The 25,424-nt window shown below is 38.2% G+C and overlaps 2 protein-coding genes and 1 non-coding gene across 3 annotated transcripts in view; all 3 read right to left on the bottom strand.

Moving 5' to 3' along the window:
* The window catches only part of LOC115628085 (spermidine synthase), a 38,579-nt gene extending 22,193 nt beyond the window's left edge, over positions 1 to 16,386 (bottom strand). The window contains exon 1 of the mRNA XM_030524062.1: positions 16,234 to 16,386. Coding sequence (XP_030379922.1) covers positions 16,234 to 16,367 — 134 coding nt within the window. The 5' untranslated portion in view covers positions 16,368 to 16,386. The remainder of the gene's footprint in view (positions 1 to 16,233) is intronic.
* A 3,654-nt stretch (positions 16,387 to 20,040) lies between these two features.
* Positions 20,041 to 20,970, bottom strand: LOC115628075 (60S ribosomal protein L15). Its single transcript, XM_030524049.1, has 2 exons — positions 20,644 to 20,970; positions 20,041 to 20,424 (listed from the first exon to the last, which is right to left on the bottom strand). The coding sequence occupies exons 1-2, from the start codon at positions 20,950 to 20,952 to the stop codon at positions 20,119 to 20,121; spliced, it is 615 nt and encodes a 204-aa protein (XP_030379909.1). The 5' UTR covers positions 20,953 to 20,970; the 3' UTR covers positions 20,041 to 20,118.
* Positions 20,971 to 21,117: 147 nt separating this feature from the next.
* LOC115628131 lies at positions 21,118 to 21,198 on the bottom strand. Its single transcript, XR_003995757.1, has one exon. It is a non-coding gene; the product is annotated as a small nucleolar RNA Me18S-Gm1358 (small nucleolar RNA).
* Positions 21,199 to 25,424: the final 4,226 nt, after the last annotated feature.

Raw genomic sequence — 25,424 nt, 5'->3', positions numbered from 1 at the left:
AACGCCAATAATGTAACCATGGGTCTGGTTGTTCATGTACTGGTTGAGGCGCTTCTCGTTTTTGATGATAGTTTCCATGTTTTCCTTTATTCTTTCTGTAGTACCTATGTCGAAGAACATGACAAACCTTCTTTTCCTTTCCTTTGTGTTATAATTTTGTTTCTTTCCTGTATGTTGTCTACTTTTGCTTTCATTGCACTACTAACTGATGTACAATATTCTCCCAGTTTTTCACAAATGGAGGCTGTTTCATCCAGGAAATCATCGGCTTGATTTAGAAATTCGAAGTAAACTTGCATATTGTAGAAAAATAGCAGTAGCCAACTAAAATTTATTATAATAATTATTGCGGTTCGATCTTCCATATGTTGAATGCTTAACCTACTTGTATTAGTTGTAGGTATTGTTGCGGTACCTGCAACTTGCAGGATCATAAGGCTAATAATTGCTTTTGTTGGCGTAATTTTTGCTGCCCTACTGCATCGCTGCCTTTTTCCATCGGCTGGCTCGTTGTTTTGTTCGTTACCTTGTTCGTCGCTGTCTTGAGTTGGCAGCAGACAAATTTTATTTAACGACCTTTGGACTTATCCATTATTGATTTTAACTGTGACTACTCGGACTTTACTATCTTGTCCTTTAGTAGTTTTAGTTATTCGTCCCATAGGCCATCTGGCTGGGGGCGTGTTCTCTTGTTTAATAAGAACAAGCTGTCCCTATTTAAGATTCGACTTTTCATGACGCCATTTTGTTCGTTGTTGAAGTGACACCAGATAGTCCTCTTTCCATTTTCTCCAGAATTCCCCTCTTATGCGTTGTAAATGTCTCCATCTATCCAGAGATCCAATTCTTCGATTATCATCAAAATGTTCTGGAGCTCCAATTAGTGGTCTTCCCACAAGAAAGTGTCCTGCGTCATAATTTCTTCCCCATGGTCATCATTGTTCCGATTAAACAGGGGGAGTGAGTTTAACACTGCCTCAATTTGACAAAGCAATGTTGTAGACCAGCGGTGGGCACGAAATTTTAGTTTGGGAGTCTTACAACAACATCTACAACAAAAACTACCGTTTGGGTTATGAGAACATCATAAACTGCGAGCAAAAAATTAGGAAAAAAAAGTACACCGAAAAAAATTTTGATCACATTTATGAACATTCATTTAATAATTTTTCGAAGTCTATTTCCTCTTCACTTAAAGCAATTCGTAATAAATCTGATAAATTTATGTCACTTAATTTATTCCTATAAACATTTTATGAGGTTCTTCTTTTAATACACCCTTAGAAAGCGTTGGCTTTAGCTTAGCGACAAGTTCCAACCTTTCTCTATCATTCAACATGCCATATGCATTTTCATGGTGATTAAAATAGTGCCGCCGAATATTATAATTTTTTTTTAACATACTGATGATCCCACATTTAATAGTGAAAAAAATACCGCGTCTCAATCTCGGAAATATTAATTTCATTAGCCATTGTTCAGTTTTAAATCAAATATAAGTAAGATTATAAGTAAATAACTTGACGAAAATCATAAAAGTTTTACTGAAACACTATAATTTATAATTTAACAAAACACTTTGAATGTCAGTGCATAAGTGACCGTCGCGGGTATTGCAAATCGATCATCAGTACACACACTGTGTGTATTTTGTTATTGCATCGATCTATTTGTGCGTCTGGCTGGCGACAACACTGCATGTATTTTGTTTTTGTAAGTTTGCTTGAGATCGGTACTTTGCTTGTGCGTCTGGCTGTCGCCAGTTACCAAAACATAACGGAAAGAGCCCTGGGAGCCCAAAGAGCCACTACGTGCCCATCGCTGTTGTAAACTCTTCGAACGTGAAACTGCTTTCGCCGATGACTCGCCTGAGATGGTGTTTCACCGACTTAACTCCAGCTTCCCATAATCCTCCCATATGGGGGCTTGCCGGCGGGATAAAGTGCCAATGGATGCCTTCTTTTTCGAGAACCGGCGCCAGGTTGTTGTTGCTTTTTACTGCGGCAACAAGCTCCTTGTCCTATATTCTGGCTGCTCCCACGAAGTTGGTGCCATTGTCTGAGTATAGGTGCTCACTTTTCCCGCGTCTAGCGAAAAATCGCCGTAATGCTTCCAAAAAACGTTCAGCTGACAGGTCGCTAACGGCGTCCAAATGTATAGCTTTTGTTGCCATACAAACAAAAAGGCATATGTATCCTTTGAACGCTTCTTGTCCTCTACCTTTTGAACATCGGATTTGAAAGGGTCCAGCGTAGTCGATGCCAGTATTTTGGAATAGATGATCACCTGTTACTCGATACACTGGCAAATTCCCCATTAGTTGGCTGACCATTTCGTTTTTATACCTTATGCAGGTAATACATTTTTGTAGATACTTTTTCAAGGAGTTTCGTAGTCCAAAGATCCAGTACTCTCCTTGAATGTAGTTTCTCATTAGCTTCAGTCCGCCATGCAAGGTTTCCTTATGTGCTTTATTTATAAGAAGCCAAGCCAAATGTGACTTTCCAATAATTATTGGATGTTTTACATCATATGGCAGTAAAGCGTTTTGAAGCCGGCCTCCCACTCGTAACACGCCATCTCCATCCAAAAAGGGGTTGAGCGCCAGTAGTTTACTCTTTGCTTCTAGCGGTCTTTTCTTTTGGAGTAAAATAATTTCTCTACCAAAATCTAGCTGTTGTTGTAATTTGACAACAACTGTTTTGGCATTTTTAAATTCGTTTACACTCAGGTGTGTCGATTGTCGGGCTCTTCCTCGTAGTTTATAGCTATGAAGCGTAATACATAAGCTATTACACTCTTTAGCTTGTCGATTGAGGAATACTTTCTTAGTAATGGAATTAGGCTGTTTTCTTCTTCTGTTATAGTTGAAACTATAATGGATTCCGGTTCGTCAGGTTGGACCCATTGACTTGAAGGTTTTGCCAGCCAGTGTGGTCCTTTCCACCAAATGTCACAAGCTGCCAATTGTTTTGGAGATATTCCCCTTGATGCCACGTCTGCTGGGTTGTCTTCTGATGGTATGTAGTTCCATTTTACGTTGGGTAGTTTTTTGTTTATATCGTCAACTCGTGTTTTGACGAATTTGTCTTTGCTGAGCTTATTCTGAATCCAAGCCAGAGTAATTTGAGAGTCAATCCATGCCTGCAATTTGCTTTGATCTCCTATTATAGCTTGTATTTTATATAGAAGTTTACTCAACAAATGAGCTGCGCATAGTTTCAATTTGGGAATTGTCTTTTTGTTTTTTTATCGGATTCACCTTACTTTTTGCTGCCAGCAAGGTGATCTTAGCTCCGATTTTGGTATACACCACGGGTGCATATGCTTTTTCAGAGGCATCGCAACGCCCATGTAGTTCGATGTCGTCCGTAGATGAGTTTCCAGACCCAGACCAGCGGGGTATGCTGATATTCACCAAACTTGGTAATTCGCTTGCATATTCTTGCCAGAGTTTTGCCAGATTGGGGTCTAACTGTATATCCCATGTAAGCGGCAGTTTCCATAGCTCCTGAATAAAGCATTTTCCTTGTAGTGTTACCGGTGTAAGCCATCCCAGTGGATCGAAGATTCTTGCCAATTGTGATAGAATTAAACGCTTTGTAATGCGATTTAATTTTGGACAATCGACGAAAAATGTGAAGACAACCGTGATAAGATCATCCATGTAGAAGTCCTCTTTTATTGTTGTCAGCAATCGATGGTTTTCCTTGCTGTAGTAGTTTGCCAACTCTTGAAGACAACGGGCGGCTAAAAATGGTGCTGCTGAAGTTCCATACGTTACTGTAGTCAACTTGAACTCTTTCACTGCCATTTTTGGACTATCTCTCCAGAGGATATATTGGTATTCTTGGTCGTCTTTGGCTATTTTAATTTGGCGATACATTTTCTCGATGTCAGCTGTCATCACGTATTGCCATTGTCGCCATTTTATCAAGATATCGAAAATATCCTTTTGAATTTTAGGACCGACCAACATTACGTCATTGAGGCTTAGCCCATTGGAGGTTTTTGCGGACGCGTCAAACACTACTCTAAGCTTGGTAGTTAGACTGTTAGGTCGGATGACCACTTGATGTGGCAAGTAGTATTTTCCTTGGCCAATTGTGTGGACTGGTTCCATGTGTCCCAGTCTTAAGTATTCTTGCATGAAATCACTATATTCGGTGAAAATTTTCCATTTGGAGGAGTCTTGCCATGGCTTGCTTTCTGGAGTCTCCGAGCTCAAATTCTTTGCGGAATGGTATGGAGCCGGCCGTCACTATCCCACGTAGTTGTTTTTTGGAAAACTTTTTCACACTCAGCAGTTTCTTCTGTTTCGTTGGTATCCCTTTCCAACTCCCAAAAGCGCTCGAGATCGTCTAAGCATATTGTTGTAGCTGCGCTGATGACTTTATTTGTAGAAGCTCTGGATATGCTGCCAGAGATAATCCATCCCAGCTTGGTTTTTTGTCCCAAGGTCTCGTTGGCTTTTTAATTTTCTCCAGCATGATTGATGGGAGTAGGTCAACTCCAATAATAACATCGATCCTGCTGGGTTCATTGAAGTATGGGTCTGCTAGTTCGCAACCCTTTCTATTTTTTTATTAGGTAGAGCTCTTTGCAGTTTGGGGTGAACCAAGGCTTGCGTTGTGGTTTCAAAACTGCTTGCAAACCTTGGTTTTATTTCCAAACAGACACTATTTTTGATGAAATCGACACCTTCTGATATCCCCTGGACTTCCACATTGCTTTTAGTCCTCCGAAGTTTCAAAAGTTGTGCCGCTTCTTCTGATATAAGGGTTTTTTGTGAGCCTCCATCAATTAGCGCTCTCAACTGCTCATAATTTCCAGTTTTGTTTTTTACCCGAATCAGAGCCGTGGCCAGTAGCGTATCTTGCTCTTTGTGGTTTAAGCAAGTACTTGTTACGACCTGATTTCTGGCTCCATCATCATGAAGCAAGTTGTTATGGGTCTTAGAGCATCGATTGCATGTCCAATTCTTTTTGCAATCTTTCACGCTATGAGCACCTAAGCATTTGTAGCACAGGGAGTTTTTATTCACAAACTCTCTGCGCTTTCCGATTGGCTCGGCCTTAAGTTTTTGACATCTGGCTATATCATGTCTGTTCTGGCAAAAACGACATCTTCTATTGGTCGTTTTCTGTGCTTCTTTGTAGATGGCATTATTTTGAACAGAGTCTATTGAGGTATGTAGCTGCTCAATAAACCCCAGCACATCTTGCAAGGACTGAATTTCTCTGGCCTTTTTAACATGTTGCTCGTAAAGTTGTAGGACTCCAGTAGAAAAACGTCGCAGCAAAATCTGAGCGAACAATACATCAGAATCTTGGCCAATTTTTTCTTTTATGATGTATATGTTCTCTCTTGCTGTGTCCAAGAACTTTCGGATATTGCCTTCATCATTGTTCTTCAGCAATTCCAAGTCCATTAGCTGGTTGAAGCGGTCGGAAAAGATTTTGCGCTGATTTTCATAACGCTTGCATATCAGTTCCCATGCCGCCTTGTAGTTTGCCGCCGATCCATTCAGTAGGTGTCCGACGACCATTTTGGCTTCGCCTTTAAGGCAAGTACTCAAATAGTTCAGCTTTTTAATATCGCTGATATCTTTTCTCGAGTGTATGACCTCGGAGAAATTTTCAAAAAACGTGGGCCACTCTTTGGGATCTCCATTAAAATGAGGAAGTTCCGCTTTAGGTAGCTCGGGCGTTTCGTCTATTTTGTTTTGCAAGTCCCTTATTTTTCTGTCAATCTTTTCAGATAATAAGTGGACTTTGATGAGACGAGTCGATCTAGCCCTGTCTGTCTGTCTATTCTATACGTGTTTCTTTTATTTTTTGATTTCCCCCCACTTCCCCCCTATGGGGGTTTTCCCGATTTTCCATTCGTATAATCGCATATATCTCGGAGACTATAAGACCTAGGAACACCAAATTTTAGTCCCAGATGCCTTATGTGAATACGCAGAAAATGTATATTTTGGAATTTCCCTCCCTCCCCCCTCTCCCCCGCAAATCGTAACTCCCGTAATTCTGGAATTGCGAACTAAAATTTTGGAAATACCCCCAGTTGGTTATTATGTGTCCGTATGCCAAGTTTCACTATGATATACCGATTTAACTAGAAGTTATAGCCATAAATATATTTGCTGCTGCAGCGATGCTCAAGCGCTGCCCGCGGCTGTTGTTGATGTTGCTGTTTGGTTGACTGCGAAAATGCTTACACAGACACTAATAGATGCGCATAGGCATACATACACTCACACAGACGCAATTGCTATGTAAATGTGCAATTATAAACCCTTTACGTGAGTTCGAATACCGAGAGAGGTAAAATCGATAAAGTTTTTTTTTTATTTTCTTAATTTTTTTTATTTTCTATAATTATTGTAAACATATGTACAGAGTATTTCAAAGTCGGGACACCCGACTTTAGCTTTTTTACTTGTTTTTTTTCACAAATCACTTTGCCTTCTGTTGTTTAAAAGCCACAGAAACGCTCGCTTTGGTAACTTTGCAGATTTTTTTTGTTAAGGCTCGAAGGACCAAAAAATGTTTACACTGTTCTGACTCGCAGCTAGCAATAGCTGCATACTTTTATTTAATTATTTTTCATCCCTTAATGCTATGCTGCGTTTGTAAGGCCAGCGTTATCTTAAATGTACTTATGCTATCGCTGAGTTTGTAGGACTCAGCGTTGTCTTAATTCTATTTATAAGTACTATCGCGTTTCTAAGACCCTTTTTCCGTCGCCTACGTGACCGGTGTGCAGCCGTCATTAAATTCTAATGCTGCACAAAGGATCGCCTAAACAAACAGAGGATCGCCGCATGTGGCAATCGCACATGTCACCAGATAGCCTCGGCGTCTATCTGCTGCAGGTCCGTGACGACAGGTTCCCATGTTCATGCTAGTGCCTGAACACACCTACTGACTTTACAACACACAACACATTCACACATATGTATAGACCTCACCCTCTGTACACCGGTTATCATAGCAGAAGCAAACTGATCCATCTCAGGCAATCTAAATGGAAGCGACCACTTCCCAATACTCATATTTTTATTTCAAAATCGCAATAACACACCACACCATAAGTCAATCTTTAAATTAGACAAAGCTGACTGGCCCAAATTTCACACTTTTACCTCAACATTCAGCTCAAAAATAGACATATCTTCAAACATAAACAAAGAAACAGCAAATATCAATAAAAATAACCTTCAATCTGCTCACTTAAGCATACCCCAAACGCCAATAAGAAAACTAACCCGGAATGTCCCCCGGTGGAACAACCAAATAGTCAAATTAAAACAATCCAAAGACAACGCCTGAAAAAATCGTAAAAGAAGCATAAACACAGACAACATAATAGCATTCCGAAAAGAAATTAACCTAAAATTAACTAGAAATTAAAAAATCAAAACGTACATCGATCACAAAATTTACCACATCAAAAATAGCCCAAAAAAAAACACCTGGATTAGACAGAATTTCATACCCCATGGTCAAAAATTCGTCTATAACACTAAAACAATGGATCCTAGACCACTTTAACTACATATTTGACAACTACATCCCCTAAACCTACAAAACCAGTTTAACTGCCCCAATTCTAAAGTCAAATTCAGACAAAACTTCTATTTCCAATTTCCCTTAATCCATGTTTAAGTAAGGTTCTTGACAAAATTATAGCCAGATGAAAGAAATTAATTCGCCCAAATCAACTAGGTTTCAGGCAAGGGAAAAGCGATACTGACAACCTATTATATATAGACCATCAGATAACAAAATCCCTTGCAGCTCGGGCCCACAGCTCTATCATATCTTTAGACTTTTCTAAGACTTTCGATAGAGTAGGCAGCCATTCAATTCTAAATCAATTAAGGAAATGGGAAATAGGACCGAAAATATTAAATTTCATAGCAAACTACATGACAAACAGGAAAATAATAACAAAAGTCAATAGTCACGTGTCAAATACATATCCTCTTCACAATTTCAGTCATTCTATTTCTCATAGCCTATAACAGATTAGCTAACATCATCCAACTACAAAAAACATAAGCTTTTGTGCCTTTGTCGACGATTTCCAGTTATTAATCCACCACAATAGAGGAAAAAACCCAACAGTAAACTTAAACGTACTTTTTAGCAATATCCAAGAATGGTGCCTCCAATCCGGCGCCAACCTCTCCCCAAACGAATGCAAATATATTCATATATGTAGAAAACATCACTGCAGTAGCCAAATTGTAATAGATAACCTGACAATAAATAAAGACTAGAGAGAACTCTACAGTCGAGCAAGCCCGGCAGTAAAATAGCTTGTACTCTCCACAAAAAAGGGAAATTAATAAAAAAAAAATATTTAAATAAAATTATTTAAAAAAATTGAATTAATTAATGAAATTAATAAAGAAAATTTATTTAATACATACAACAACAACAACAGCTGCGAGTAGAGCTGCAGGCAGCGCATGGGCAGCGATTTTACTTATGGTTATAACTTTCTTCAGAATTGACCCATCATGATGAAACTTGGCACACGAACACATAAGCACTAACTGGATGTAACTACCATATTTCAAAATTGCAAGAATTGCGGAAGTTTTAAAAAAAAAACACGAATTGCGGGGGAGTGGGGGGTGCATCGAAAAAAAAACTTAAACTCGTACTTTCTCGGCCTTAGGAGAATCTGAATATCTGGTTGTTCTAGCTCTTATACTTTCCGAAATCCTTGCGTACATACAGACGGACGGGCAGACGGACATGGCTATATCGACTCACCTTGTCATCCTGATCAAAAATATACATACTTTGTAGGGTCTGCCACGCCTCCTTCTCTGCACAAAACTAGTATAGCCTTTTACCCTTTGGGTACAGGCTATACAAATACAAATGGAACTCACACATAGAAGATTTAACTCCATCATTACACAAGAGATTCAACTTTTTAATATATACTAAATATTTTAAAAGCACTAATAGGACCAAGACTGTGGCTTAACCTTTTATGGTTACGCCCCAATATCACAAATCAAAAAAATACAATCAATCCTAAATAGTGCTATAAGGAGCATTTAGAACAACACCTATTAACCACCTAATCATCGAGTCCAACATCCCGTACATAACAAGCAGAAAAGACGCCTTAGGCAAAAATTTAATCTTATCAAAAAACTCCCTTCTAGAAAAAATTAATAAAAAAAAATCCAATATAAACAAAATAGTAACAATTAATTCAACTATCTCCAAAACGATTAACATTTGCTCACTCCACTCCACATCATAAAAGCCCCTTAAATTCAATCATCCACCAAACCATTCTGGCAATTCAACCAAGAAACTGTCAACATCACCTTTCACCACCATACAAAAAATTTTACCAATCTATATATATAACAGTTTGTCCTGACTGGCTGACTGATCGGTGATCAACGCACAGCCCAAACGGTAAAAGCTAGGAAGCTGCAATTTTTTGAGATTTTTCTTGGGGCCTGAAATATGGGAGTTTTCCTGTAAAAAAAATGTTGGGGCCCACAGCCCAAACGGTAAGAGCTAGAAAGCGTAGAAAGTGTAGCTGCGTACTAAGAAGGGATTTTGAAAAATTCGAACTCCAAAGGGGGGAAAACGAGGTCCAAAGTTTGTTTGAAAAATTCACATTTTTCAACCGATCGACTTAAAACGTGGTTTCTAAAATCAATCAAATAATACAAATAAAACTGCATACTTGGTTTCTTGAAATTGGTCTTGGAGCTTGAATTATTGGGGTTTTTATTTTTCTCCACTTTTTTCAAATGAAAATCTTGTGTTATTAATGTTGTCCGATCGATTTCAAATTTGGTATCCATTATCAACTGCGTGGACACGAGTGCCGTGTTTCATATTCCAATTTCGTGCGTCTTCGTGTTGAGACAATAAAGCACTGAGGCGCTGAAAAACAATAGATTCGCGATTCTCAGTTTACCTGAAGAAGATAACGCCGAAACAGCTAAGGCCAAGCAACCAAATCCGCCACCTATTTATGTGCGTAAGGTAAATTGTACAGAATTAGTTAAAAAACTTACTACCAAAATTGGCGAAAACAAATTCTATGTTACGTCTAAAAAAAGGGGTAGCATGAATGAAACTAAAATACACTTCAATGACGAAAATAACTATCGATCAGTGGCCAAATAAAACATAATAAATAGAAATAAAATTCCCCAACCAATGTTCAAGGTAGAACTGACACCTGACTGTATGCATATATACAAAAACGAAGTTCATCCAATTTACAAGCTGCAATCACCGTTGAGGAACCGCACAAAGAAAATGGACCTGTCCAATGCACAAACTGCCAGGAATATGGACACACAAAAACCTATTGTACCCTACGCGCAGTCTGTGTTGCCTGTGGGGATGTACATCTCAATGAGGCCTGCCCTGTAAATAAGGAGGACCCCTCCGCTAAAAAATTTAGCAACTGTGGGGGAAACCACACTGCCAACTATAGACTACAATTCCAAGAGTATCTTTTGCTAAGGCGTTAAGTTACACCGACGAGTCGTACGCATCAGTCTCTAAACAAACCGCTGCTGGAATAATGAATCGTCAGACAACGCAACAGGGGCCAGAAACTACTGCCCAACATACCGCTGTAAATCCATCCCAATTACCTAGTGGAATTGAATCAATTCCGGCAACTCTAACAAATACAATGAACAGGCAGCGCAAACTAAATACCTTGGCATTAGCCTGGACAAGCGTCTCACTTTTCGGCCACATCTGAAAGCTACGGTAAAAAAATCTGGCCAAAGAATGCAACAATTGCGATGGCTACTAAATAGAAGGAGCACTATGCCACTTAGAGCAAAAAGAGCTGTCTATGCACACTGCATAGCTCCGATATGGCTTTACGGTATTCAAATTTGGGGGATCGCCGTAAAATCTAATTATAAGCGCATCCAGGTCCTGCAAAACCGTGCATTGCGGCAAATTACCAACTGCCCCTCGAGGTTAGGCTATTTTATATTTATAAAAATGTATTGTTAAGGTGCTAATCTGAATGCACATTGACGCCATGCTTATATCAGTCTCATCTAACAAACAAAAATTATTTTCATCTCAATGGCTACAACTTCTATGCGACCAATCATCCCGATGGTAAGGCGCAGACTAAGGAGGTACTGGCATCCTGAAAAAGCGTCGCATCAGGCACCATCCGTTACCATCATTTACTACAACTTATCTACAGGCCACAACAATTCATATCGAAACACAAAGCGGCTATTAAAGCCTAGTATACTGCCCACCGCGCTTCTCCTTTTCAGAGGCAGAATTTGTACATTTCTTCGACCTACTAGGGGACCGCTTCATAGCAGCTGGTGAGTACAATGCCAAACACACACATTGGGGATCCCGACTCATCAATCCAAAAGGAAGACAACTATATAACACTATAATAACCCCACGAAACAAGCTTCACTTTATTTCTCCAAAGAAGCAACCAGACTTGATTGATTTTGCTATTACAAGAAGAGTACCACAGGCTCAGATTTGTGTGGAGTACTTAACAGACCTATCATCGGATCACTCGCCAATCCTTCTTCACCTTTATGTTCCCATATTGAAGGCTGCCTAAACATTAATTGTAAAGATGACAGAGATACCTCAGTTAAAGCATTAGTGTCTGTAATGTTACTGGCGGCAAAACATTCCACTCCATAAATCACAGCTTATAAACCTTACAAAAGCAGTCGTGTTCCCAGGCATATTGAAGAACTGCTACGAAATAAGAGAAGGCTTCCGCGGGAGTGGCAAGTTCACAGATCACCTGACTCAAAGGAGCGGTTAAAAATGGCCAACCATCTACTACGCAAAGCCCGAGAAGATGAGAAACACCGAGCTCAAATGGACTATATGGAGCAACTCTTCCCAAACAGCAAACGATTCCCATTATGAAAAGCTAAATCAGGTGTATGTCCACCAATCGAGAGTGAATCACCATTACGTACACCATTACTCGCAGCAACGAAGAGAAGGCAAATCTATTTGCCGCCCATTTAGAAAACGTCTTCAAACCACATCCAGAAACAAATAGCTTTGTGCTCCCACTAACCTTCGCATTTCAAGCAGAACAAGTTATGGATCACAATGATCCACAAAGCCGGAAAGTACAAGTCTCAGCCATCATCATATAGACCTATCTGTCTCCTGCCGTGCCTATCGAAGATATTCGAAAAACTGCTCCTGAATCGCATCAAAAAGCACCTACACAACAGTGCAATCCCAAATCACCAATTTGGTGAACATCCAGAACATCCATAAAATACTGGAGTCATACAGCAAAGAAGTTTCGCAGTTATATGCAAAGATTTCCTCTCGGAATACCATCCAAGCAGGTGTACCCCAACGGAGCTTGCTTGGACCGACACTGTATATCATATACACAGCAGATTTACCGACAAACATTCACACAACCATTTCGACATTTGCTGATGATACTGCCATCCTATGTCGTTCCAAGTGCCCAACAAGAGCTACAGAACTCTTATCATCACACCTCGTGGCCATAGAAGAATGGCTAGCAAACTGGCGCATACATGTAAACGAGCAAAATATTCCACAAAAAACCAAAGTAACATACCTTGGTGTCCATTTGGATAGACAGTTTACTTGGCGCAAACACATCATAACCGTCCGTTCCCCACTAAAACTGGAGTACAAAGTACTCTTGTACAATGCAGCTCTCAAACCAATTTGGACATACGGCTCTGAAGTATGGGGAAACGCTTCCATTAGTAATTTAGAGTTAACCGATAGAGCTCAATCGAAGATCCTGAGAACCATCACTGGGGCACCCAGGTACATACGGAGTGAAAATATCCGGAAAGATTTAAATGTGGGATCCGTTAAAGATGATATCGCCAAGGTGAAAGCAAAGTACCAGCTTAAGCTTCGGAACCATCCAAATAGACTTGCGCAGAATTTAACTTGGCAGGCTAGCAATACACGACTCCGGCGAAGAGACCTCCCCACCCAGCAATAACAGTTAGGGCCGTAATTTAAATATTTAATTGTAATTAATTAAATACCTAAATTAGATTAAGATTTGACTACTTATCGTAAGTGTCCGAGAGAGAAGATTCGACTAATAAATAAAACATACACATATATGCAAGCATAAATTAAATACATATCGGCATTCTCCTAATTATTCGATTTACAAAGAAAAATTTGTGTATCCATTCACCGTGCATACGGATTCGTGATGCCCATCGATACATGCCCATCTCTAGCACCTCTGCTGATCGCATATTTACAAGCGATTCACCGTTTGTCTTAAAAGGTTGCGTCAGCTTACAACGCTACAAATGTATTCTGAAGAATTCTGGGAGACATTAAGCGTGAAGCTTATTCCGTGAATGTATTCTTGCGATTTACAAAAGCAAAAACACGATTTTTACACTCACAACATTCATATTCAAAAAACACATATGGATAAGTGTTGACCTGTACCATTGAATACATACAATTACGTATAGATATGTATGTATATACATGCATATGAGGATAGATAGCGCCTGCATCAAAAAATAAAATGTACATATGCATGTACATATGTACATATCAGCGTTGCCAGGCGTCCCGATTTCGGTGGGACATCCCGATGTGGAAATAATTAGAAATCTAATTATGCGTTTACCCAACAAAATAATATCTTTGTGGATACCAAGCCATATCAACATTAAAGGTAATGAACTCGCCGAATCAAACGCCAAGTCGGCCTACAAATTTCCTCTCATCACCACAATTAAATACAATACAAACGACATCAACAAACAAGAAAGTAAACCCAAAAAAGACTAACATCCAAAATATCTTGAAGAATTTGCAACACAATGAACTTTCAAGGCTAGACCAAGCCAAAACAGGAGAGAACGCTACAGTCGAGCAAGCCCGACAGTAAAATACCCTGAACTCTCCACAAAAAAGGAAAATTAAAATTATAGGCACCTAGATACCAAGTAGAGTTGGGCACGGGCCGTGTTTTCAGTCGTGGCACTTCATGTTGCAAATTCCGATTTTGTGCGTGGCCGTGCGTGTTCCTGTTGAGGTAAAAAGGCACGACAAAAATACGAATATATAGTAATAAAAAATAGTCAACGCGACTTTTCTTAATTTTTGGAAACTAATGCCAAAAAAATTTTCTGGGCAGGTCAAGAATAGATTTTAAAATATATAACTATATATGTAGTGCTGTTAATCCAGGAATTTGTGTTAAAGTACTGGAAAAAATAAAAATAAAATTGGAATTGCTAAGGCAAATATCAAGACATATTGTTAATATCCAACAAGTGAACGACTTTACTCCACTTCTGGATTAATTTTAAATAAGCGACGAGCTCTGCTTCTCTTAGCTCAAATATAGATGAGTACATATTCTTTAAAAGAAATTCGAAGTGCTTAATATGGATATATTTTTATACTCTGTACATAAAATGTACAAGAGACACCAAACTTTGCACAAAAATGCCTTGTGTGTACGCTGTGCAAGTTTTTTTTTGTTTTGATTTTCCCCCCACTTCTCCCCTATGGGGGTTTTCCCTATTTTCCATTCGTATAATCGCCTATATCTCGGAGACTATAAGACCTAGGAACACCAAATTTTAGTCCCAGATGCCTTATGTGAATACGCAGAAAATGTATATTTTGGAATTTCCCTCCCTCCCCCCTCTACCCCGCAAATCGTAACTCCCGTAATTCTTGGAATCTGGAACTAAAATTTTTCAGATACCCCCAGTTAGTAATTATGTATCCGTATGCCAAGTTTCATCATGATCATTTAATAAGAAGTTATACCAATAAATATATTTGCTGCTGTAGCGCTACTCAAGCGCTGCCCGCGGCTGTTGTTGATGCTGGTGCTTTGGTTGACTGCGAACTTGCTTACACAGACACGAATAGACGCGCATAAACATACATACACTTACATAGACGCAATAACTTTGTATATGTGCAATTATATTCATTACGTGAGTTCGAATATCGAAAGAGGTAAAATCGATCGAAATTTATTTGTTTAATTCTCTTACTTTTTTTAATTTCTATATTTATTCTAAACATATGTACAGAGTATTTCAAAGTCGGGACACACGACTTTAGCTTTTTTACTTGTTTGTTTTTACATTTAATGGTTATAACAGGTTTGTGTTGGGCCGTGTTTAAAAATATTTTCGTCGTGCGTGCGCGTGTGTGTTTCCAAAAGTTAATTTCGTGGCCGTGTCATTTCGGGGCGAAAATAGCCGGCCCATGCCCATCTCTAATACCAAGTTTGGTCATTTTAGCTCTTGTACCTTCTGAGATCCTTGCGCTCATACAGACAGACGAACAGACGGACGCTGTCGACTTGTCTTGTCATCCTGATCAATAATATATATACTTTGTGGGGTCTGCCACGCCTCCTTCTGTGTGTTACATACATTCGCACAAAACTAGTATAGCCTTTTAACCTTTGGGTACAGGCTATAATTATCAAACTAAGACTGGGTCACACAAAGCACACAAACGAACAATACTTAACTAAAAACATCTCCAAATTCTGTCCCCTATGCCAAACAAATAGCCATATAAATATTGAACACTTACTCATTCATTCAAATTTTGTGTCTCTAGATCTTATAGTCACCGAGATATACATATAGTACATAGGTGATTATAAAAATATATAAATGTACATATGTATGTATATGTACACGCCTCTACCACGCGTCCTCCTGCCTGTTACATTTTTCTCCTCCCGTAAATCTAATATACTCTTGTAGATTTCAAGCTTTAAAGGTATGATTTTGATATCGCCAGGACCAAAACAAAAGAAAAAAGTGAAACCGACCTAGTTATTAATTAAAATGCTTCTACAACGTAATTGAAAGCAAAAAAAAAAAAACGTTCAAATTAGCTGTAGTATTAGAATCTCATAAGATGCTGGAGGTTTCGTAATTACATACATATGTATGTATGTATATGGACTTCCGTCCATGGTGATATTCATTATTGGTGTCCCACGTCATCTCATATTTGCTTATGTAATTACATTTGTGTGTATGAAAATATATATGTATATGCATACGATGTACGTGTACACAAAATACATGCGAATGTACTAATTTACACATGTAAATGAAGATACATATATACATACATATGTATGTATATCTTTTGGCTAAAAGATATGCATTTTACTTACGTTTCCACTATCTGAATATCTTGAAATTTAGATTTTTCTTTATGAAGAACCTCTTTTATTTTTAAAGAAAACATTTGCCCCGGCCATAATTCATCCTGAATTTCACTAAACCAATTATTTTTAATAAAGTTCATTATGGTTAATGAATGTATATTTGCCGGCTACCTAATGTCGATTGATCAACATGTGGTTGTCTTCTTCTTTGCTTTTAACAGTTACAGCGAAAAAATATAAATTGAAATTCACGAAAACTCACGAGATAACTGTCGTTTGACAAGGATTTTAAGCAGTTTTTTAAAATTCGCATTTCAAATTTTCATGTAACCCTGTTGTGTAAATACACAAAGAAATGCTGCATACAACTGATTCAATAATATTATTAATTCTACTGTAATCCAAATTTACTTATTGTTCATAATAACAATATACGAATGTTTGTTTGTGGATAAACAGCGTTCCAAAAAATTCCTTGCTCCAAAGTCAAGGCTAGACAATCAGCTCTGTGTTCTAAATCTTTTAATATCATTTAATAAGCTGATTGCTGACATAAACAAATAAGGAATAATTTCCCTACCCTCATTTAATTTAAAACGTTCTTAGACGGCTGCATTTTTTTTACAACTCAGCTAGGGATGAGCGGATATATGGCATTATCGATATATTGCTATTTTTAATACGATATATCTTCTCATCTGTACATTATGTTTCCTTCCCGCTTTTTAATTAATTTATGGAGCTTGTTTGGTTAGCTTTTGTGTACATACATACTTAAATATTTATAGATTTTTTTCTAGGTTTATTACAGAATAATCCAAAGCAAGCCAAAACATGGCAATTCTTCCCCAAATGTATTCAGTTTCTGTCAACCAATATAACGCTCATTTCAAAATGAAGCACAAAAGCGGCACAATTGAGTCGGCGTTAAACAATCAAACAACGCCCTTGGATAAATGGATATGCGTGTATAATCGTTTAAATCAGTAAATATGACTGATTCGAATTGCAAACAACTGCTTTTTATACTCTGCACATAAAATGCACAAGATTATATTAGGTGTGCGCGAGCTCCAAAGGGGGGAAAACAGGCTCCAACGTTTGTATGAAAAAGTTTTTACAGTTTTCATCTGATTAACTTCAAACTTAGTTTGTATACTCTCAGAACAATTCCAAGAAAAACTGTATACTTGGTTTTTTTAATTTTTTGTTGGAGCTTGAATTATTGGGGTTTTCTTGGGGCACAAAAGGAAACCGCGTCAACAGCCCACAGCCCACACGGTAAATGCTAGGATGCTGAAATTTGGTCTCAAGTATCCTATCATGGTGTAGATGCGCACTAAGAACGGATTTTGGAAAATTCGAGCTCCAAAGGGGGAAAAGTAGCTCCAAAGTTTGTTTGAAAAATCCGCATTTTTCAACCGATCGACTTAAAACTTAGTTTCGAAATTTGTTGGAGCTTGAATTATTGGGGTTTTAATATTTATTCACTATTTCAAATGAAAAGTTTGTGTTATAAATTTAGTCCGATCGATTTAAAATTTGAGTAATGTAATCTACGTAACTAAATCTACAACTTTGCATTCAAGGATTTTCAAAATATGCATTTTACAAAAGCAGGTAGAACAAACAATACAAAATATCAAACAGTTGGGGACAACTAAGTATACATACACACACACACACACACACACACATGCAAGCAGTTGCGTGCAAACGATTGAAATAGCCAAAGCAAAATGTGAAACACTAATGTGTGAATGTCCATACATACATATGTGCACATCTATGTATGTACATACATATGTATCTACATATGTATGTATGTACATTCGTCTTGCACTGACAGAGCAAGAAATGTTTATTAATTGAAAATTATATAACATTTTTAAAAGTAATTTTTTCTTTGTTTAGTGCATTTGGCATTAGGGTTTTCATTAATAACTTTATGCAGCAACAACAAATATCAAATAGTTGGGGACATCACATACACATACACACACACAGCAAGCAACAGCTCGTGTCTATTTGTTCGGTTCTCTACGTACGGTTGAAAATGTAAAGAGAAACATACATATGTATGTATGTATGTATGTATGCCTGTGTATGAATATAGCATGTATGTACATTCGTATTAATGTATACATTGGGCATTCGAACACAGTTGTTTGATTGTAAAAAAAATAATGCTCTAAAAACAACAACAACTGCAAGTCATTGGCTCGCTCTTCTTTCGTTTTGAGCCTTTAATGTTAATTGCAAAGGCAAAACGCCAAAAGTTTACAGTTACCGTCGCTAGGCAACGACTGCGTAAGCGATAGTAAAGCAGAAACCGAATAACGGAGCTACGCATATTCTGCTTCGCATTGCGGGCAGATGTTTGTATGTATGTGATTTGTTCTTATTGATGTCAATAAATAATTAGATTTTGTTATTTAAATATTCTGCTTATTGCATTCAAACTTCGATATTTTGATGGTATCGGTGGCTTCAACTATCGAAAGTTTTACTCTAGCAAATTGAGATAAGAATTGTCAGTGCTTTTTGATCGTGGCTCATCGCTGCTCGGCATTGACACGAGTGCCGTGTTTCATATTCCGAGGTTGTGCGTGACCGTATTGACTCAATATGGCACGAAAAGGCTCAAATGTGAATTTAAAATTAGGATATACCCTTATAATTATTCTCCCTTTTTTGCAAATCGTCTATCTTAAAACGTTGCGTTATCTCTATATATAAAACAGTTTGTCCTGACTAATTGGTGATCAACGCACAGCCCAAACGGTAGAAGATGAAATTTGGACTCAAGTATCCTTTCATAGTATCTATCATAGTGAAGCAGCACACTAAGTCTTTTGAAAAATTCTAGCTCCAAAGGGGGGAAAACGAGCTTTAAAAAATATTAGTTATAGTGGTCATGTTCGTGTAACGAAATAGTTTGGCAAGAACAAAAATGTAACGGACTACTGAACAATTTTTTGTCAAGAACAGAAAATGTTAATTTAAATACCTTAAATGCCTTCCTACTGGTAACTTATAAGGTGAAAACATATGGGTAGGTTATACACACACAAAATAAATATAATTGGAAACATTATATTGAGCCGGGTTAAGACGGGCAATACCTGCTAGTAACTAATATTTTTTAGTTTTAGAGTTTTCCAAAAGCCTTTCTTAGTACGCACTTACACTGTGATGGATACTATGAAAGGATACTTGAGTCCAAATTTCAGCTTCCTAGCTTTTACCGTTTGGACTGTTGACGCGGTTTCCTTTTGTGTCCCAACCTTTTTTTTTACAGGAAAACTCCCATATTTCAGGCCCCAAGAAAAATTTCAAAAAACCAAGTATTCAGTTTTTCTTGGAATTGTTCTGAGTATACAAACTGTTTGAAGTTGATTAGATGAAAATTGTAAATTTTTATTTAGTCAGAATTTTCCAAAATCCCTTAGTGGGCACCTACACTATGAAAGGATACTTGAGTCTACATTTCAGCTTCTACCCTTTGGACTGTGCGCTGATCACCAATCAGTCAGGACGCACTGTTTTATATATATAGATGTACATAAGGGATCTTAGGCTAAAATTTGGTGTCCCTAGGTCTTAGTCTTTAATTACAAAAAAACCTCCATTATCGGTAAAAAAAAAACTTGCAAAGCGTAAAGGGACTTTAGTGCAGATGTTCATACGAACAAGCAGACAGGCGTAGTCCGACTTGTCATGCTAATCAAGAATATACAAGCCTAATATAATACTTGCATATTTTATGTACAGCGTATAAAAAAAAGAAACGCTCGCTGTGAAATACATAAATACAATTTACATATAATATGTTTTATTTCATATTTATGTATACATAAGCAATTGTCAAAATGTTACAAGAGTATACATTTAACGCTTTCTATGCATATGTTCACGATTCTTGCGTTTCCAGGCGGCACGTCTAGAGCCACCAATTGTCTGCGAGTATCTGTATCCTTTGCCAATGCCACGGGAGCTCTTGCCGGCAGAGGTAAGACCACGAAGCTCGCGATGTTTGTGTACATGCTTACATATCCAGTTAATTTTGGCATCGCGTCGGATAGCGTTATGGTGAGTATCAACTAAGATAACTTCAAAGTATTTATATGAAGCATCTTGAGCAACCCAATATGAGTTAAGAACACGCAGACCACCAAGGCGACGACCGACACGCTCCTAAATCGGAAATTAAAAACAATTATTGCATATTCTTATATTGAATATTATAAAGGAATTTAGTTTTTCAGACATCTAAGGAAGGAAAATCGTTGTCAACAAAACTGTTATGATAAATATTTTAATCATCATGTATTTTTAAAATTTTTTCACAAGGTGTATAAAGTCAGTTGCCAATGTTAAGACGACTGCATACACAGTGCAGTTAAAACTACTTACTTCTGCAATAGACTGCAATCCACGGTATGGCTTTAGTTGATTGACACCATGACTTTTTGGCTTGCCATACGTACAACCCTTAGGCACAGGGCGTTTACGGCCTCCACGACGGACACGAATTCTATAAATTACGAAGCCTTGCTTGGCGCGATATCCCAATCGACGAGCTTTATCCGGGCGGGTTGGTCTAGGCGACCTATGCAGCTTCGTTAATTGGCGATATTGCCAAACACGGATTCGAAGCAGATAGCGCATAACATCACTCTGCTTCTTCCTATAGAGTTCCTGCATATACCGGTACGCACCCATTTCGGAGGTTTGATAGACCTAGTAACAAATTAGTTTCTACTTTGAATAACTGTCACATCATCGGTCTGTCAAAAATATATATTTTTTACACGCGTTTGGCTTTAACATATTGTTGTCTAAAAGTATTTTTTGTTAACATTATGCAAAAAGAACGTTTTGGTTGTGAATAGTTCAGAAAATCCATAATCTGCACTTGACCGGTAATGCCTTAAGAGTGGTGCATGGATGCTATCATCATAAGTATTTACAAACTGCGCACGCAAGTTGTACGATAGTTCTTGCGTATAATCACTTACCTAAAATAATATAATTATATATTAATACATTTAATGTCGGCGTAAATTATTAAGCAGTTCTGATTATTTCCTACTCTGATGCAAGTTGCAACTCGGATTAAACATTTTCTACCCACCTTCAAACCTGGTTAAGTTCCAAAAGACGGAAATAAGAGAAGTTAGCTGCGAAGTAAATTTATCGCAGCATAGTTGCTTCTTATTTTGAGATCGGATGAAATAACGAAGAATTTAATTTATCGAATCCTTATCAATAGATTCGATTTATTCAGACCTGTTCTATAAGGTGTACCATTCCCAGGGCTGCCACTTTAGCTTTTTCCCGTCAAATCCGGCTGTTTTTAAGGCCTGTTGCGGCAAAATATTGGAAATTGAGGGAAGCAGGAATTCTTTTTTTTAATGTTGTCACCAGTCATATAAACACTATAAAGATCTGCAGTTCATCATTATCTTTATCGATATTTGCCAATACCTCCACTAGTTTAAGGCAAATTATCATCTCAATACCAATAATGCGCGCCAATAGTTAAATGTAAAATTTTAACACTGTGAAAATTAAAAATAGTATATACGATATTGTTACACGACTTTATTCCATTTAGCAAGATTAAAAAAAAGCACAAATTGAATAAATAAAATGACTTTGACGAGCATAGGGTATACTGCAGCTATTGCAAGAATACTATCACATCCAAGCTTAGTGATCTGCGCGCTCATGCAACAACAAAGAAGCACACACGTGGAATAAGCTGTTTATTCAAAACAAAAAAAAGACAGTCAGTTTGCCTGACAAAACTATACCGCTTTGACTACCAATTGCCTAATAATTATTTACGCATGATTATTACGACCATGACGCACGAATGCGAACCTCGCTGAACCGAATGAGTTAATGTAAATATCACCTTACAACAAAAAATGTTTTAAAGCCATAACCGCTTTTTTAGGTATTTTTCTGTCAATTTTCGGCAATTTTGCCATTCCACTTAGAAACAGTTTTTTTTCAGTTAAAAAAATGGCAGCACTGATCATAGGGATGTAAGAAACCGATGCATAGATGTTTTTTTGCTTGCGATCCAAACATCGAACATTTTTAATGTTTTGTTAATCGGTTATTATATCTGTGGGTAGAAACTCTGGTGGTTTCGGGTACAGTTGTTTTTTAAAACTCCCGAAAAATACGTCGTTACCACAGAAATTCGAATGATTTAATTTTTTCACACTTCCCTTCCAAGCCAGCTGTCAGCAACAGTTGACTATCGACGCTCACATTTCACTGGCTAATTCTGTAAAAATCCGGTAACGCACTCAGCAACAGCTGTCTGTCGACGATTACATTTGACTGACTAATTGTGTTTAAATTCTTTAACGTACTAAGTTAAATAAAAAACAAATATGCCATTTGCATTAATATTAGCCCGCGAGCATTTGCGATAACGCCAATTAATTGTTGCAAAAATACAACACATACATATATTTAAGAAACGCATCTGATCCCACAAAAGAATGTTGCGGATTAAGAATTAAATTCATTTGTAACATTTTTTGTAAAATCATTTGTTTTGAGCAGTTACGGGGCTTACTTCCATAAATTGGACAAAAATTGCTTCCGGTTGTTTTGCAAAAATTAGCATTTGAAATTGAATTCAGAAATTACAAAAATGTACTTACATTTTTTTTCCCTGGTCCGTATTGTGTATTCAAATGGCAGTTTAGGACCATTAATATTTTCGCAAACACACAGACTTGCCCAATCGGCGACACACAATTTTCGCCAAGTTTGTTAAAATAATACACAGTTATGTGGTACTTATTATACTCTGTACATGAAATGTATATTAGGTTTGCGGGAGCTGAAAAATGTAACAGGCAGAAGGAGGCGTGGCAGACCCCACAAAGTATATATATTCTTGATCAGCGTAACAAGACGAGTCGATCTAGCCCTGTCTGTCTGTCCGTCCGTATGAACACCTGTGGGGGTTTTCCCGATTTTCCATTCCATTATAATCGTCTATATCTCGGAGACTATAAGACCTAGGAGCATCAAATTTTAGACAAGATGCCTTATGTAAATACGCCCAAAATTTTTGGAATTTCTCTTTCTCCCCCCTCTCCACAGCAAATCGTGATTTTCTCTTCCTCCCGTAATTCTTGGAATTTCGAAATCAAATTTTGCAAATACTCCCAGTTAATGATTATGTGTCCGTACGCCAAGTTGTTGATGCTGGTGCTTTGGTTGACTGCAAACATGTTCACACAGACACGAATAGACGCGCATAGACATTCATACACTCATATAGACTCAATTGCTTTGTATATGTGCAATTATACACCCTTTACGTGAGTTCGAATACCGAGAGAGGTAAAATCGATCACCTTTTTTTTTTTAATTTTATAATTTTTTTAATTTCTATAATTATTCTACTTGTAAACAAATGTACAGAGTATTTCAAAGTCGGGACATCCGACTTTAGCTTCTCTACTTATTTGTAATGCGTTTACGACTGGCTTGAATAGCTTGTGTCGCAGGTGTACAAAATAATTAAATAGGTGCTGAACGCGCTCGTTGAACAGTTCAAGCTGCTCGTCAAGATATTGCTGTTAAAGTCTTCAGCCAGGACAATATTGTTGTGTTTTAAAAACACGGAATAAAAGGATGTTGCATCGGACTGGGCACAAAACAGAAAGGTGGCAGCGCTACGGAAGGCGCCGAAAATTTAGAAAGTTACTGCAGCGCCATCTAGCGGTACCAAACAAGGCACCGGGGTGGCAACTGCAGTCGCACAGGCGCAGGGTTGCGTCCCGATGGCACCCCAAAGTAGGGAAACGCCAATGCCGTGATGAACGGATGCGCAAGGACATAGAAATCCGCAGCGAAACGACATCCGGCCTATAAAAGGCAAGCCGCAACACGCCATTCCTGTTTTTGGGGCGACCTTTATATGAGCTGCATCTGAAGGGTCCCACGCGCCGCACCAAATCGTTGTCTAACGAAGAAGAGAAGATAACCTTAATATATACATTTAATTGAAACAAATACAAAAGAGGCAGAAAGCAGCGCCAAAACGGAGCTTGGCGCTCCGTAATAAATAAAAAAAGAAAACAGAAATACATATATACACTTAGGAAGCACTCATAGAGATTTAAAATAAACGACTTCCTGTAAAGGAAGATTGCCAATTGCAGTAGCGCGCAATGTTTTACATGTAGTCTATTATTTCTATTGCGCCCATGACCGTCGAGAGCTCTCGTTAGGGTTTTGCTATACATATTTATATAATTTTTTTTTATATTCTTGTTCACTGTTTACATTGTTTGCACCTCACACTCAATCACACTCAAATATATGTATGTTTGTCGCCACATAAACTGAAAATTAATTGTTAATTTTAATGGTCGCACCGTTCATGATGATGCATTAAAGCAGCATCAGTAGGGGCGGGAGACTCACCTGTGCCATGGAATAGCCCAAGCACGGCCCAATGTTAGGGTATCCAATAAAAATGTTGCCTTTGGATACAGGCAGGGTGGGTACGCCTGAGATATTTCCAGCTGCATCCCATACAGTTGTCTGGTGCCACCAATTCCTGTCCGTCCGCACATACAGATGTAGTTCCTTTTGTTTTTTTGAGTCCGTATCCGTGTAGATCCGTTTCTTTTTGTTGCATTAGTGTTTCTTTTGTGTCATGTTAGTTATTTTTGGTTTGTTTACATTTTGAATTTTGTTTGTTATTGCGCGTGGAATTAATTGTAAGTGATGGCATTTTGGTTAAAATCGATGGAGGAACCGTGTTATCGGTTATTGTGCGACTCACGCGGGCATAGGGTTGGAACCACACACCCAACGAGAATTCTGATGAGCCAGCCGGCGTTGCCCAAGGGAAAAGCGTAGTCATAACAATATGGCGCCCATACTTATGGTTGAATTTTGAATGCCAAGGAGTAGGTGGAGTTGTTTAGGGCCCTGTACCACTTTTGGGGAGGAGTCTAGGCAGCCGCCGTACGCAGGCTGAAAATTTTGATAGAAAAAAAAAAAACAAATGAAGTCGATGGCTGGGTGCGCTCGATCGGTTTGGTAGGGACGGAATCCCGTATAGCACCAATTGCAAGCATGTGTGACGTGGACAGTATGTCACGAAGGTGCGGATGTAAGCCCCGTTTGCGACTGCCATATGGAAC

This window comes from Scaptodrosophila lebanonensis, unplaced genomic scaffold (genome assembly GCF_003285725.1).
Source record: "Scaptodrosophila lebanonensis strain 11010-0011.00,11010-0021.00 unplaced genomic scaffold, SlebRS2 tig00000101-arrow-pilon, whole genome shotgun sequence".
Lineage (NCBI taxonomy): Eukaryota > Metazoa > Arthropoda > Insecta > Diptera > Drosophilidae > Scaptodrosophila > Scaptodrosophila lebanonensis.
The sequence above is the reverse complement of the archived record's forward strand: the minus strand, read 5'-3'. Positions and strand labels throughout refer to the sequence as shown.